Raw genomic sequence first — 17,924 nt, 5'->3', positions numbered from 1 at the left:
TTATATGTGTGGGAGGCAGCTGCACTGAAGCACAGCATAGAGGTGGTTATAGCATGATGTTTCTAATGGGATTTCAAAACTTCATTATAGAAGGAGAATCAAGACATAAGACATAGTAGTAAAACCATTTTAGAACTGAAATTAGTCTTGGACTCAAGTGCTGTTTCCACTTATGCTAAAGGGTAAATCTAATTTTCACTTTTAGTGGTTTTGGCTTCAGACTGACCCATAGTCCTCTACTCTATGTGAATGTCCACATGGGTCTCCAGGAGTTCAGCTGTGACTTTGAACAGTTGTGAATACAGCACAGTGGATTAGAATTAAGGGATATTGTTGTTGGGTTGTTGTTGTTTTTTTAAATGGGGTTGTATGAGATGCTGACACAAGCAGCTGAGGCGGGGATGCATGGCCCGCACTGAAAACATAGGTGTCAGCAACAGATTTTAGCTACTTAAAAAGGTCTCACTTCATAAAATCTATTCATTCTAAGATATCTTAAGAATATTTCGCCATTCTATCTTGTCTTTTCCATCATGAAACTCAAGTTTAATTTTATTCACATTACCACATCGTTCAATTTCGGATTCAATCTGAAATGTCGTGATGTGAAATCTCCAGGCAGTTTTCCCTCAGTGTCCTCACTGATAATCATGTTATTACTGACATCATGTCATGCTTGGGCACCCTTCGTTTAGTCAGTGCTGAAGTGTCAGTGCCTCATAAAACCACACTACAGAAAGCTGTGAAAGTTTTACAGTGGCAAAGTAAAGAGTCAAAATACTTTACCTGACACCGACAGTGGTCTGCAGCAGTGTACACAACCCCGACACAAAGAATATGGTGGAAATGAGCTGGCTTTTGGCAGAGTTGTTGTCCTTAATGCAGAGGGGCTCAGCCAGGATGAGAGGGATAGCAATGATGCCACCGAAAGCAAGGATGTAATGCTGTGGAGGAGAATAAAAAAGGTTACACTCACACTTTATTTGTAGAGCAATTTTCATACAAAGCAATGCAACTCAAGGGGCTTCACAAGAGGGAAACACTCCCATCAGCCAATACAATACAAAAGAATGAAATGGACAACCACAGCAGTAGCTAATAAGCATAAGACTCATGGCCAGCAAAGGTAGTGACAGATTCCGAGGGATATAAGATGCATGATTTATCACATTGGTTAAATTATTAGTCAATCTGTCTTTAAACCAGCCTGACCTGGTCAGTAGCTGGCTTTAAAATTGTTTGCCATCTTCTTGGTAGTCTGACATTTGCTCCTCACCCTGGGCCATTAAAATGAGGACAGATGTTGATGGGCCTCACACAAGATTTATGGGAGTATTTTTAAACCTTCAACTCTCATAACTCAGCGGGGGGATGCCTCAGGTCAGTTTCATGACAAAAAGGAAAGCGGGGAGGATTCCTTCAGGATGAAGGCCTTGTTGAGAGAATTCTTTTGCATTTCAGACTGACAGGAGCTACGTGAACTGTCCAAACTGCAGTAAAAAACCCCGGTGTGTTTGCAAAGTGATCATGTAAGTGATAGCCAAGCAATAAATGTGACCAAAGGGTCACTGTCTGGAAAAAAATTTGGTGGGGAAGAAAATGACCTTGTGTTTTACTGCGTGCTTATTTTAAGAATCTTATTTTGATTAGTTAATGTTAGCAGGTTAATATTATACCCCTGTTGTATGTTGTTTTTTGGGTAATTGAAAATCCATCAGTTTCTCCTCATTCCTTCCAGCTCGGTCCCTCACACGGTGGCCAAGAGGAAAACACAATGTTCAACTCAACTGTACGTTTGGGGTTATGTTATCTATACTGATTGACCTACATACTGTGGTTTTGCCTTATGATCGATGTTTTACATCACCATTTGTACTTTTTCTTTCTTTCTTTTTTTAAATGATGAGGCATTACTATCTCTGTTAATGACGGTGTTGAGCTGAGAAATAATGATAACCACCGGCTCACTGTTGTTGCAGGTTTACAGTGATTTATGAAGTGAATGGCAACTGCTGGAGTCCAGGGAGCAGTGAACAGTACAGGGTCAGGGTGTGAGATAATGTAGATATGACCAGATGCTTGAACTGGTTAACCCTTGAAATAAATCTCGATGTACAGTTGCATCAAAAGAAAGACAAGCATTTCAACATGATTATTACATCACATCTATTTGAAAGCTTCAGTCAGTGGTTAAATTAAATATGAAGTTTTTTCTTCAACAGGGATCATGATAAGCTTAGATTAATCCATTGTTTTTCAAACTTGGCTTCTGGTGTTTTTAACAGTTTAACCAGCTTGTCAATAGGAGGGGAGCTAGGACGCCACTCCACCTGTCCCAAACTGGTCCTAGATGAAGAACAGATGAAGAACTTTTATTGATTTAAAAAACACTAAACTCATTCATTGTCTACCACTTTATCCTCCACAGGGTAACAAGGGAGCTGGAGCCAATCCCAGCTGATTTAGGGATCACACCCTGGACAGATCGCCATAGGACTCAAGTTTTGTGGGAGAAAACTGGAGTACCCGTAGAGAGAGAGTTAAATAACTCTGTGAGACTCTTCTCCTTCAAGCCCCCAATAAAACATACCACAAGTTATTAACACACTTATTAACCCAGCAAGTTAATAAGTGTAACCTTCTTAACCTTTTTAAGCACACCATTTCTGTTACGTACATATAGGTCGTTTTCTGAAAACGTGACTGTGGGTCGTTTTTTCAAACCCCTGAATGCGACGTAAAGGTATGTTTTTACTAGTATTTTCCAACTCGAATATGCACCGATGTTACTGAGGGTAGGGTTAGGGCAAAAAAGGCAGGGGTAGGTAGTAAAAATATAAAAAAATATTAAAAAATGGTATAGTTAGGAATCAAACCATTGTCCACCGCGCTCCGGTTGTATACAAGAGGCTCAGTGGCGAGAGCACTGAGCCGACTGCTGGTGCCGACATTAGCGAAGCTACTAGATACCGTGTCTAAGGCGGAAGTGGTTGCTGTCATGTATACAACCGCTAGGGGCGCTCCTGAATACGACCTATATGTACGTTTCATTGGAGGACAGGTTTACAGTTGGATCTTCTTTTCAACTTCAAGTCTATGTGGATAGTTTTCAGTAAATGGAATCTAAGTACTGTATATGAATCACTCAAACAGCATTATTAAAATGGCACAGCAACCCCAGTGGTATACATTTATATAATAAAATAAAATGATCTGTATTAGTGTAAAATCAAAGAAGACCCAGAGAGTTTTCCTGAAAATGACCCAATGACTGATATTTTCCTCCATGGCCAACAACATAATCAGTCAAAGGACCATAAATGCAGCTGGGTGCTACATGACCCTGTTCTCAGAATTCATGACACTGATACATGGAAAACGGATGCAGTTTATTCTCATAAAAAAATAGTGAGGTGACACAAGGAGGTGTGAGCATCCCTCTGGGGGAACAAAAAAAAAAAGAGAGTTGCTGCGGTTGTAAAAGTAAAGGGATCCAACTGGTGGAGGAGAAAAAAGACTATTTTCTTTGGGGTAAATATACCGTCCTCTTCTCTCCTCCCTCCATTTTTATGATTTCAACTTCAAGACCTGCGCATGCTTCTGAATATTTTACCAGCAAACTATTCTGTGATGTTGTTTCTACACATTGCCACATGTCAAATGTCACCCAACAAACCATAACACAAATACTGCCCGAAAAAACCAAGGGCAACCGTGGACTCACAAAGGAAAGAAACACACAGAAGAGTGTCAGTGTCACTGCGAAAACACATTGTCTTTATGATTTTAAGGTGTTGTTCTCACCTCTGGTGCAGTCCGCAATGTCTGTTGACTTCAAAGAAATGCACATAAATGATAAGACACCAGAGAAAACAAGCAGCCATAATTATAAGTATGGCTGTGGTCTCTCCACAGACATATGTCTTGTTTCATAGTCCCAGCTGGAAGGGATTAACTTTGCTTTAAAATATGTTAGAAGTATTATACAGTGTACACTTCAAACACATTCTGGTTTTTCTTTCTTTGTCTGTTTAACCAAGGGCCTTGGAAAATATTACATTAAAAATAAGTATTGAATTTATGAAATCAATGACTCTCTGGTCTTCTGATTTTCTAATGTACGCACAAGCACCGGAGCGTGGGACCTTTTACACTCTGTCCCTTTTTCCTTGTCTTTTTCCCCTACTGTAGGTCTGTGCTTTGTCTGTGTAGAACACCTACCCTCAACTAAGGTGTCCACTTGTAACATATAAAATGAGTTACCACGAAAAGGTTCTTCCTTTTGCAGTTGAAGTTTTTATTTTTCAGCATTGTTGTACTGTGAATTACTGTGAACTTTTGGCAATATATTTGCTGTTTAGTCTACTGTTGGCGGTCTGTTCAGTCTTGATACATATCACTGTAATGTTACCTGTCTGCCCAAGAAAAATGAGGAGACAACGTGCTGCTGCTGAAATGCTTGGCAGGTAAGTTGAAGTGCGAGTCCCTGGAGTCAAAAACGGAGCGGTGTTGCACTGCTTTCATCGGGGCTGACAGAGACATGACTCCAAATGAATAATAGTGTTGCCCTGAATCTGCTCGATGTGGACATAAGCATTGTTGTTTTAGCAATTTTATCATAGTTCTATCCAGAAAATAAAGTGGAACCCTAATTAATGTTCCTGCTAAAACCTGTGTTCGTCCTACTATTTCATGGCGATAAATGTCTGCTGTGAAAACTGACTCAACGCCTAATGACATAGGGTGAAAGGCCATTTTGCTCTCACATTCAAACATACAGTCAATATTGAGTGTCCAATTAACCTCTGCATGTTTTTGGACTGTGGGAGGAAACCGGAGAACCTGGAGAAATCCTACGCACACAGGGCCCCCGGTCGAACCAGGATTTGAACCGGTGACCTTCTTGCTGTGAGGCAATAGCGCTAGCCACCGTGTATGCGGGCCGTGTGGCGTGATGTACGAGTTAAACTCATTGGCAGCTTAATGATATATAAGACCGCCTGTCAGTCACATCATTCCAATCCAAATGCAAATGATGACGTTGTTTGATAGACCTGAGACTTTTGCCCAGTGTGGAGCAAGCAGGCCATGATAAGATTAGATTAGATGATTAGATTTTTTTGGAATGCAATCCATGGTGCAACCATAAATAAAAAACATTCATCTAAAAACTTTCAAGATACGTAAATATTACCTGGAAGCCAAGCAGGATGCAGAGGTACCATGGGGGCCTGTCATTGAGGGAGTAAACCAGATCTACTCCTTTGTCCGCATTCTCCTCGGGAGTCTCTGTGTGTGGCTCCTCGACATCCACTGTCAGCTGTGGCTGTTCATCACTCTCTTTACCCTTTGGGAAGAAGCACAGCGAACGCAAACAACACATCAGTTCAGCAATGTCGGATCAAATAAGAGAAAACAATATTCCCTGATTGAATTCCGTCCAGACATATTTTCACACCGACTCCCAGATTTACATTCTCTATCAGCACACCTCTAACCAGTCACTGGATGTTTCTACAAGCATACCAGAGATTCTTATAGGGCTAAAGGTTTCTAAATGTTTTATGTTTATTTTTTTCCCTGTGCCTTTGAAACTGAGTATTTTCCAAAGAAAGCCCTCCATTTTCAGTGTATTCCAAAGCTGGTGATTTAGAGTAGTTCAGATAAGAGACAGAAAGATTAAGTATACAGAAGTGGAATTAGGAGTTATAGAGTGTGGAGAGGTGTGTGATAATGCTGATGGCGGTGGTGGTGGTGGTGGTGCTTGTGTTCAGGTCCTCCCACACATGTCATGTTTGTTTGTGAGGAGACAATGTTACTCATGTTGGACTATGATATGTTTTCCCTCTTTTCAGTATCAGTCACTCCCAGTGTTTACTGAGGTTGGAGGCGCTACCAAAGATGTGCATGGAGTTTCTGAGGGTCAGTTATGTCCCCTGGTTTGACTGAGACCTTTCTGTGTGCTTGCGTATTTTTCACCCCCAGGGTTAACTTGTTGACAGACAAACGACTTTATTGATCCCTTTGGGAGGTTCCCTCGGGGAAATTAACACCTCCAACATCAACACACAGCACTGTTAAGATTAGAGTCACACTTTACAGGAGACTGGAAAGAGAAACACCCCAGGTACCAAACACCATCAAATCTAGAATAGAATAAAATAAGCTAAAAATAAAGATAAAATAAAAATAAAAATCTAAAAAAGGATAAAATACAAACGTAAATGACCCATGCTATATATATGTATGTATGTATGTATGTATGTATACATACATACATATATATATATATATATATATATACATACATATACACACATATATACATATATGCACATACATATACATACACACACATAGGTACACACACACACACCTACAGTTACCCCGTATTGCCCAGGGTTTTATTGCACATGTCTTTAAGGTTTTATTGCACATGTTATTATGTTGTTATTGTTGTGGTTATTGCACATTTCAGTGAGTTGTGATTATGGACAGTTGTTTGTTTAGTTCGTACTGTTTGTTTTGTTTGCCCTCCTCCCCGTTAGGAGACTAGATTGACTGTGTGTGATTGTTCCTCACTGTATCATGCTCCTATAATAGGCTGCTGAGCTTCCCAGTGTGGACGCTGCCTACTACTCAGTGTCAGCTTGGCGCCACCTCAGAATGGACGTTTTCATCCATAACTTCATATCTGTCAACACAGCCGACTTGTGTTACTTGACCCATCTTACATAATAGCACAAAATCATCTTTTCCAGTGGTCAAGAGAAGAAAAAAAAAAAGGAACACCCACAAACATCTGGCTTTTGTCTGCGATGCAAATGGATCCTATTGGCATTCACTCCCAGTTGTTTTGGGGGGGTTTTCACCCCGGTGATACCCTGCAGTGATGTCATTATGACCACAGAATGGTGATGGCAGTCTCAGTCTGCAACTTTATTTGTTTATGATTTAGGGACATTATAATTAGTTACGTAATTACTACTTACGACTTAGCAGGCACAGGAGCAGTCAGCTGCACCTATCTGTGAATCTGAATTCCTCTGGGTTACAAGCCCAGTTCCTTTACTCTTGGCCATGGGCTGCCCACATTGCATTTTAAAGAACATTTACATTTAAATATGTCAGATCATAGCCATTGGCTAATTTAAATCATACCCTATAGACGGCACGTTGATGGAACAAGATAAAACATTTAACCATGTACAAAAAAGTAAAGAAAAAAATAACAGAACATATAAATGTGAATACAACAAAAACACCACCAAACCGTGGGTTTGGGACCGTGAGTTCCAAGCAGCAGGGATTTTTCAAAGAGACTTCAAGAGACTGTCTGACTAAGTCAGACAATTGGACAAAGTGCAGAGTCTGACTTTACATGCAGCTTCATTGACCGTGTTCGCCTCACTCCGCCTCCGTAGGTGGCGCTGTGTCTCTCTATAAGCTAGGGCCTATTGAATCAGTTCCCTGTTGACTTTTACGTTGAAAGAAAACAAACACCGAACGTTGAGATGGGCGGTGATGTTGTCTCCTTCTACTTCCAGGTCAAAGACTGGTGAGGAAATTTTGGTGTACAGGAGTAATCGGACTATGAATCACATATACCAGGTATGTTAGTCTGACTAAGACAAGCCAGATTTTAGTCGAGCTAATGTGTTTACATTGCATTAAGAAAACTGAATTACTGTCTTAGTCTGACTAAAATTGGACTTTTAACGTGCAAGTAAGCGCACTGCATGTGCTACTTCTGCTCTCCCACTTTGGTTAACTGCACATTTGTGATTTCCTAGCAAGTTTACATGTGTTTAAACAATTAACATATATCCATTATTTTTGGTGTAAAATCAGTTAAAGACAACATTACGTTATTTTTAATGCTACTTAACGAGCCTTACTCCTGTGTAATACTCTCAATATTAATAAACTATTCAGCCTAATTTTAGATTGTGTGCTTTGGATTATGTATGTGAATCGTCACAGTGTAGTAACAGTGGTTACATAACCTTGGAAACCCCACCACAACTTGCACGCACACAGATTCTCTGCAGTGTGTGTGAACAAATAGCTCCAGACCTCTAGTGTGTCATCCCTGTGATGGACAGGCAGCTGTCTATGCTTTTTTCCAAGCACATCCTTTGGGAAACAAGTGATAGCTGTCGATGGCAGATGTGACTGGTGACTATTAAGACCAGGTAATCCTTAAAGGTCACCAGATACCTGAGACCAAGAGGTCAGCTCCCTTTTAAAGCAGGTCACATAGGACAGATCAGTTTTCTTTGCGGTCTGTATAAAGCCTTTTGATGTGCCTGTAAATATTCCGGCTTTTGCGGTGACATGAGTAAGACATTTGGTCAATATGCATAAAAAAACAAGTGTATTGTGGAATGTTTTTTTCCGTGAGTTGTCTTTGAACGCAAACAGGTCATTTCCCACTTAACACAGTCCACATGGGACAGATCAGTTTCCAACGTATTTGTACGAGCCTTGTTGGGGGTGTGAGTCATAAGGACAACACCAGTGTTTGAAATGTGATGGAGGTATTCACTGGGAGTGTTGTGGCGGTTACATTGCATTGTGAAATTGTTAATGTTACATGTAATTTGTAAAGTATCCAATTAGATTACTCAAGAGTAAGTAGTAAAATAAAAAAGGGCCAACTTTATAGCACACATCAAGCATGTTATTCTTTATATAAGCTGGTCTCCATATGTTGTGGTGACATGGAACTGCTGAAATAGTTATAGCAACCATGCTAACAGGCTGATCAGGCAATTGTTTTATGTAGCTCACTTTGTAAGCTATTTAATGAATTATGCAACTTATCCCTACATGTGTGTAGTCTATTGCTTTCAACAATGTAACTGTAGTGTGTTTACCACCTATTTAAACTTAAATATGTATGTGAAACTGTCCAATAGTCAGTCAAAACCATTCATGTTGGGTTTTTTTTTTTTTCTCAATTGTGACGCATTATGAGAGTAAATCAAGAAATGTCAAATTTGTGGAAACTACATTGCTGTGTGCTAGTTTTATGATTTTAGGGACAACAGTGTGAAGAAGAAAAAGTTATATGATGCCATGGTTTTAACACCTTTGACGAAATACAATAAAAATCCCACAGGATTTCAACAGATTTCACCCAATTCCAAACCGGGTTATATTTCTGTCTTGTGTATAGGTCAGCTCATTTTGACTACCACATTTATAGTTTAGTAAGTTCACACAGCACTAGCACATATAATATATTAAACATTATTACTTAGTATGAAGTAGCTACTACACATAATTCCTTCATGCGGCATTTAAAACTGACATTTCTGGTCAAATGCTACTTTTCAGTCACAAAAAAAACTGGTGTTGAAGTGGATTTTCACTTTGCTTGCTATTGTGTTACATTTCCGTTGATTGCTGCAGTCATCATTGTCGTGTAGAAGGAGCTGAGCTGAAAGACTGACTGAAAACTGATATTAAAGGGGCTTCCTCTGTAGAGGAATAGAAAAGACCTGTGGATAGCTGCTGATGGAACACATATCATTTTTTATAAATCCCCTGGGACCCTGTCTGCATGTTTTGCTTGAGAACGCTGCTATCTAGTCCACTGAGGAGCAGGGGGGGGGGGACAGTGAACTGAGGAAGATGATGAAATGTAGTGTTTTAAGTTATGGCTGTGATCCTGTTGAAAGATATGAGACAACCAGTTGTAAAGTGGGAATGTTGCACTTTTGTTGTGCCGAGCCGATCAGTACAAACACGGAATAAGAAGACGTTGTAGTTGCGCCTTTCAACCAGCAGCTCTAAAGTCAAAGAACAGAGTTAATATCTCTCTGACCAGTAACTGTTAAGCTTACCAGAAGGTCCTCTACTGTCAGACTTAATGGCATAACAGGGGTGTTAGGATGATTCTTATTGCCCAGCACTGACAAAGAGGTCCCACAGAGAGCATATCTATTTTTTTTGGTTGCAAATATGAACCAAAAAAGATGGAAACCTGATAATTGCAGGGAAAATGCCAGGACAGAAAAAAGAAATCTACAAGAGAAACCCTGTGTGGCCCTCCTAAATTACCAGCGGGGCCCCCTGCTTTAAGACATGCACTGAAGTTCAGACATTCTTCAAAGACTGTGAAGAATGTCACAAATATCTGCAAAAGTTGCTCCAAACATTTTCCAGAAATTCCCCTTGCTACCTCCCTATTTAAGTCTAATTTCCAAGTGAGCTCATGTGAGAAGTCAGCAGGAGAGAGTCCAGATAATCCACAGCGAGGTTAATGGGCAAGTGTCCTGTCTCCTTCATCCTTAAGCCAGGCACCAGCCTTGTTTTGATCCTCTGGAGATTGTGAACACATCTCACTTTGACACTCTGCCAACGCATTTGCCATGCATGAACACAGCAAGCTGTGGACAATGTCCAGACCCAGTTCTCTAGACCAAAGTGTACAGCACTTAGAGTGATAACGAAGACTAGCAGAGAAGTACATGAAAACCCACCGCTCTGACATATCTCTGCCACAGCTGCCCCAGTGCTTTGACTCATAAATGTTACTCAACTAACTAACTCCGAGCCATATGTGTCAGGATGCTGCATCATATCACAAATACTTAACAGCGGATTGACTATTGCACCATCCTTCTCTCTGGATGCCTGACATATTACACATTAGATTACATCCAGACTCCATTTTAAAGATGTCACATCAAAGTCCCATGTGACAAGGGAAACCGCCACATGCTGCAGCCTTCACTCCGGAACCTGCTGTGTCTCACAGGGTGAGTCGAGCATTCAAGTCAACACTTCAAAGGAAAACACCTTGTTGTGTTGCATCTGTCTCACCAGAGTCGCACAACAGAGACAGACACTGCAGATGTGGGCACATCTGCACCACATTTCCTCTGTCTTTGATTTACTCTCATGTTACCAAGTCCTCAGCTGGTAGAGCGTGCAGACGTTTGTCCCATGGATCACATGACAATTTGCTTCCATCTAGTGGTCATGTAGCTGCGCTTCACCCAATACAGGAGAAATAGTGTCACCACCAATTTGTATGACTCCAAGGCAGAGGTGTCAAACTGGCGGCCCGCGGGCCACATGTAGCCCCCCAATCGATGACATGCGGCCCACCACTTAATATCTTGCTAAAATTAAAACATGGTCCAACAAAGTTTTTTTGTAATAGTAATAAGACATTCAGTTATAATTGTCACACTATTAAATGCATTACATTCAACATTAAATCACAGTTGTCCACACTATTATTTACTTAGTTTTAGAGTTATTTACTTGTTTTTGATATCATTAGATTCATTTTGCATCATCAATATGTCATTAGTGTTGTTCTACATCATAACAAGCACTGTTAGTTTAAAAAATCAGTTCAATATATGTATATATATTTGTATATGTATATATACAGTATATAATATATATGTCTATTGATGAATATCTTTATTGTGATATCATTTTAAAAAAGTTGCCCACTTTTTTTCTTTTTTTCAGACACTTTGAATTTAAGCAAATAAACAAACTACAATTGAAACTCCAGATAATAATCTGGAAGGAGGATTAGCCATTTGATTGCATGATAATCATCTTGGGGGGGTGGGGGGTTGCCTGGGGTGCTCCCACCAGGTATTTATTGGTGGGGTATGCTGTGTGGCCCCAGGCATTTGAGTCCTGACGATGCTGCAAACTCCCCATGCCCCCAAGTCATAGTGCACCTGGGAAAATGTTTATCTGCTGCCACTATAAGGCACCCACACCTTTATACTGAAAGCCTTAAATGCCCAAAAAAGACATTTCTGAGATGGGTGTGTCAGTAGCACAGCCATAAGAGCTACTACCAAGTAACTACGGTCTGATTATCTCCCCCTCCTCTCTTCTCATCCTTTACTGTAACAGACAGTGTTCTTCTCATTCCACATACAGGTCCGACTGCTTCATTATGCCATTACGTAATCAATGAAAATCTTCCAACATTCTAATCTACAAAGTGGATGACAGACAAACAATACACAACAAGCAGGTTTTATTGTTTGATGGTGATTAACGTGTGGCTAATTGCCACTGAATGTGGCCACAGCAATTACAGTATGAAGCACACGGTGTCATGTGCTAAAGAAATGCGCTACTTCCGTGTCACGACTGCGATGACACAGATAAATGAGTTAAGCGTGAGAACACACATTGGTTCGCTTTATGCACAGTCAAACAAGGAAAACAAAAGAGGTGCTTCAGTGATGTTAAAACACAACCCCATTCCAATGTCCTACTGAACTCATGCTCAGGGCTCAACGTCACTGCAGGAACGGCTTTATGCATCATATTATGTCACCTATGTTGTGCCAAAAACGGGTCTCTCATTCTAAAACCTTGTCTTATTTTGGTGAATGTGGGACTTTTACTTAAGAGTGGATGAGGGATTATGAAAATGTACTTTTTAAGGCAGAAAAGTCATTCTGACCTCACTCTTGTTATGGGTCAACCTTTCCTTAGACTTTTTTTTTTTTTTACGTTGCCAGGGTAAATTTTTATTGATTGGTTTGTTATTCCCATAATATGAACTGTGCAGGAAATGTCTGTATAAATACAAACTTACGGAAAGTGGCTGTGAGAAAGAGCTTGCACACACCTGCACTGTGGGATGCCCCTTCTTTTATTTTACTTGCGGTAACCACCATACTGGTTGTGGTATGTTGTGACAGAATGAACTCTGAAGTGTGGAGGAAAAAACACCAGATGCATCCTACTGGGATTTCCAGATACTTTGCTCACACAATATACACAAAATTCATGAATAACTTTATTTTGTTATCCCGCAACACAAATGCTTATTATCTGTTAAGGTGCTGTTTTTGTTTATTCTAGTCATACTTACAACATTCATTTCCTGTTTTATTTTGATAGTCATTTTTGTCTTCTCGTTCCTGTGGCTTGATTTCTAACCCCGCCCCTTATTGGTTGCACCTGTTGCTTATTATCCCCAGCCCTTTTCTACTATATATATATACCCCCCCTGCTTGATTTGATCCCTGGCAGTTTTTCAGTTCCTTTTATATTTGCCAGTGTTTTCCTCTTAAGTGTTTCTAGTGTATGATCTTTGTGCCTTTTGTTTTTGAATTCTGGGTTTTGCCTCTGGGTTTGTGGACTGATTTACTTTGTACTGACTTTGGCTTTTCACCCAGTAAAGAGATTTGCTTTTTTCAGCATCCTGTTTGATATTGACATTGAATCTGTGACATGTGGAATTTTGATAAAAAAAATGTTTGACATCTTTCCCAAATTCAGCTTAATTTATCAGAGGAGCCAAACTTTTGCACTCCATTTATTCACCAGCTTCACGCTTGTTCAGTTAATTATCATTTACACTAAGCAATGAGGAGCTCATGGGTCAGAGTGTAGTGCACCATGACCAGAATGAGCTACTTTTCGCCTCAATTACAGGTTACATGAAGTTTGTTTTAGTCTCCATCCTGTTATTTGAAACCCCAACCGTATCGGAACTACCTGACTACCTTAGAGTTGGAGCTGCCATGACAAAAGCCCTTCTTGTCCCAAATTGCAAGAAAATACAAAAAGTGCTTTCCGGTTCAATGGCTGTACACTGGTAATCTCCGGACATGACAATTATGTCAGAGATATAGCCTGTATCATGTTTACCACATTAAAATGTGCCCTGTGTCCCATTTACAAAATGTAATCCAGGCTTCTACAGTGTGAGCTGTGTGTTGCATCACAATTCATTCAAAGAAAAAAATAAATGTTTAAAACATCTTTAAAAGAAAAACAGACTGAAATTGTGACATTAAACAATAAACTGCAGTTTATTAAGGGGAAGGGGATGTTAAATAAAAAAGGCAAATCTACCAATGATGACTCAACACTTATTTGTTTTAAATGCAACCTCATTGTTATGTGACACGTTAAAGGGATAGTTCTGGCTTTTCAAAGTGTGGTCACGCTGAGTACTCACACAGCCAGGGAAACGCTCATTACTCATTTTATCAGTCAGTGCATGGTGATTATGTGTCAGAGCTTCATACACCCATACATAAAACCCCAAACAACAGTACAACACTAAAGTATTGAATTGTCTACTCCACATGTGTATTTGCTTCAAACTTAACATCATTTAGAACAGTGTTTTCATCAATATCAATGCGTTCAGCTTTTAAATATGAACATTTTGCCGTTTAATTCAAATATGATTTGTTTGAAATGCAATATAGGCTTTTCCAACAGGTGCAACAGTGGAGTTTGGGGAAAATTCCATTCAGCATGCTCTACAACCCTGTGGAGTCCAGGTGTCTTTGTGACAACATCGTCCAAACAGACTAGGCAACTCGAAGAGATTTAGTCTTAGAGGCCTCTTAAGGAATTTTTCACATCAAAGCCTTAACATGAATTATGAAAACTTAATCTGGATTCTTGTGAATTCCAACAGATTTATGAACTACATAAACCCTAACACAACACCTTTTGATTTTATACAGTATCCACCTCGATGGCAATAACAAATGATGCTGTGAGCCCCTTTGTTGACACACTGACACGTTCACACATCTGCAAGTCCATGGTGTGCTGTTTGTTTGGTTTTCCCATTTCTCCAAATCCTTCCATTAATTGGAATGTGGAGGAAAACGTCAACCACGGATTCAGCTGTGTACACTTGCACACACACACACACACACACGCACACACACACACACACACACACACACAGGTGAAAAACACACGTGCATTGTGAGTAGTCTTTATTCAGTTTGTCTATCAAGGATTTTGGAACCATCCGGACCACACTCAAGGCTGACTTTTACACACTAACACACACACACACACACACGCACACACACACACACACACAGGTGAAAAAAACACGTGCATTGTGAGTAGTCTTTATTCAGTTTGTCTATCAAGGATTTTGGAACCATTCGGACCACACTCAAGGCTGACTTTTACACACTAACACACACACACACACACACACCGTGCAATCGATTTGACTCAAATAAATAGCTTGTTTTTCAAAGAAATCATGCACACGTTGGTTGGTTCACATTCCACAGTGGCTTACATTTACAATAGCTCTTAGTGCTGAGAGTGAAAACGACTGTAGTTAACTTTCTCTTGGTTGTTAAAGACAAAAATGAATCAAAAATAATAATAATTATGACAAAAAAAACCTTCCATATCAAAAGATTTTCATGTGACCTGTTTCAACTCTCAGTGCAAACACAGCCATCATTTGAAACTTGAATGTCTGTCTGTGTCACAAAGTCCAATAGAACTGAAATTATACTTCACTTACCACAAATGCAGGATTGTCTGATCCCTCCACTTTGAGTCCGAGCTCTATTTTCTCCTCTGTAGTGAGCTGCATCCTGGAGAAGATGGGAAGACGTGTAGTTGTTTCTGAAGAACTAAGTGGACTAAACACGAGTATACAAGCACACACACACACACAGTGTGAGTGAAAGTCTGACTGACCACAGACCTAAGGGGGATAATACGAGCGACCGCCTCACGTCACCAAGTATCACACTCGGGAAAAAAAAAAGAGTGAGGCTCAGTTACTTTGTAATCTCCTCTCTGACTCTCAATTGTTTCTGGTCTGCTGCTGAGTGAACGTAGGCTTTAGTTACCCTGACTTACAGTCATGTGCCTGCTGTTGTGTGACGACTGGATTCTATGAGAGTTGACAAGCACACTTGTCACGTGAATTACTTTTGTCACACTTTATATAAGGACGGCCTCCTCTTATCACATCTTACTCTGATATTTTGAAAATGAGTCGGATTTGAGAAGTTTTTTGATTTATGAGTGTGTCTTCATCTTCTCACCTGAACTGGACATGGGACGATGACGCCATTGTTAGTATCACTTTATATTCCATGGTGTGAATCTATCAGATTGATTTGATAAGGTTCAATATTGAGTGTCAGTAATCACAACCTAATATTTAACTCTGTGCAATCCAGGCCTTTTTAATGCTAGCAATTTTCATTTTGGAATAAATATATAGTTTATCTTTTTTAAATGATCTAAAACAACTTAGCAGTGTGATACTGAAGACCATATTATACCGTACTGTAATACCTTTTACAGCAATAAATTGTTTAGGATAACAGTAAACTGTAGGATCTAGCTATCTCAGATATTTCAGATATGATCCACACACACACCAAAAAAATCACATCATTGTGTCATTTTTATTCATTCTGAGAAAAGACGTTTCACTTAATGGTGGCTGGCTTCTGAGGGAAACCAGATTACAAAAAAAATGTGTGCAGTCACAGGGTGGCTTTGATATACTGTGGGTATAATGCCAAGTGGTCTGGCATAAACCCAGGCATAGACAATATAAGAAAAAAAGTCAGTATTAAAAAGACGGGTTGAATTAAACACATTCCTTGTCAGTGTTATGCCCCCGTCACGCCTGGAGGTGACCATTTACGCCAAGCATGAAACCAAGGTTCATCATGTGACCTTTAGGGTAAATTAAAAGACTGATATAATCAGTGATTATAAGAGTCATCTGAATAATGTCTGCTTATGAGAGGAACATTTCATAATCCTGTCTAATCACAACCCTTTTCTCTACAAATGACAAGGTCTGACGACTGAGTGTGACTCGTGTGGACGTAGCTTGCAAAACAAACTCCTGTTGTGCCTCAAGCGTCAAGATTTGTGATTTGACTGGTGCGCCTGCAACCACAAAGCTTCTGGACTCATACATGCTTGTGCTTTGTCTATATTTTCACTCTAAATGGGAACTTGATTTGGATACTGATGTTCTTCACACATCATTTAGAAAAGACATGTTTTTAATATAGCTTTATTTAATCAGGTAAGTCAGTTGAGAACCAATTCTCATTTACAATGACGACCTGGGCAAGAAGCATGCACAACAATGGGACATCAACAACAAACGATATTAAATAAGTCATAACAGTCACGTGGTGAATACAAATGGTTAAAAGCAGGTGCAATAGTGGCAAATTGTGGAATGAATGAACTGAGTTTTAGTGTCTGTTGCACATGATTGCAGTCATGTGCAGCAGAAAACTAAAATGATGAACGACGGAAAGTGCGGACTTTTGGGATGAGTTAATAAATAAGTTAATAAAGCTTCTGGAACGAAGAGCACGACTGCTGTTATGGATGTTGAATAATGAACGAAGATAAGAAGGTTTTGTAAATTAACAGAAACCAATGTGTTTGTCTGCGAGAATGAAGAGAGGGCCAGTTGACCCGGGAATATAGACTGCAGTGCTGTCAGTGGTGTGTAAAGCCACTGGAGTTTCTCTTTGTTGTTTAACTAAATACAAAAATGGAAATAATTAAATATCTGAGATCTGAGAAGTTGAAGGTGTCAATCTTTTAAGAACTTAAGTTTCCTGCTCCCCTCTCCATGCATACTTAGCAATTGGAGATGCTTTGGAACCTGAATACTATGTTAAACATCAATGTGCCACATGCTGAATCCATTTGACGGACAAATCGATTCTCTGCGGTGTCTGAAGGGGGAAACTTGTCATGAGAGCCACGGTGACTGAGAAAAGGTTCTATTGGGCTACAGAGCAGCTGAGCGTTGCATGATTCTTTTCTCAACCTGATATTTGGAAAATTTAAATTCTATGTGGACCTTAATATCAGCTCACATGCTTCATGTGACCTTAAAGAAAGAATCTAACCATGGTCAGATTTTTGAGTGTAAAAGTGAAATTATTGTGCTGAACTAAATTCGAGAAATGGAGAGAGTAAAAAAAAATCTTTAAATATTTAGACAGTACCTATAATGCAAAGTCTTAACGTCTCAAAGCTGTTAATGTGAAATGAATGTGTATTATTAAGACATAAATACAAAAATACTGGCTCCACTGATAAAAAAACAAAACAAAACAGAGCAGTTAGCTGCTTAAGGTTGA

The 17,924-nt window shown here is 39.7% G+C and overlaps 1 protein-coding gene across 1 annotated transcript in view; it reads right to left on the bottom strand.

Annotated features, from left to right (window-relative positions):
• Positions 1 to 15,632, bottom strand: part of si:dkey-106n21.1 (solute carrier family 23 member 2) — a 36,959-nt gene extending 21,327 nt beyond the window's left edge. Inside the window, exons 1-3 of the mRNA XM_058644330.1 lie at positions 15,305 to 15,632; positions 5,195 to 5,347; positions 787 to 944 (exon numbers count right to left, since the gene is read on the bottom strand). Of these exons, the coding sequence (XP_058500313.1) occupies positions 787 to 944; positions 5,195 to 5,347; positions 15,305 to 15,376 (383 nt within the window). The 5' untranslated portion in view covers positions 15,377 to 15,632. The remainder of the gene's footprint in view (positions 1 to 786; positions 945 to 5,194; positions 5,348 to 15,304) is intronic.
• Between the last annotated feature and the right edge of the window lie 2,292 nt (positions 15,633 to 17,924).

This window comes from Solea solea, chromosome 12 (assembly GCF_958295425.1).
Source record: "Solea solea chromosome 12, fSolSol10.1, whole genome shotgun sequence".
NCBI classification, from domain to species: domain Eukaryota; kingdom Metazoa; phylum Chordata; class Actinopteri; order Pleuronectiformes; family Soleidae; genus Solea; species Solea solea.
Note: the sequence above shows the minus strand (reverse complement) of the source record. Positions and strands in the feature narration are given on the sequence as shown.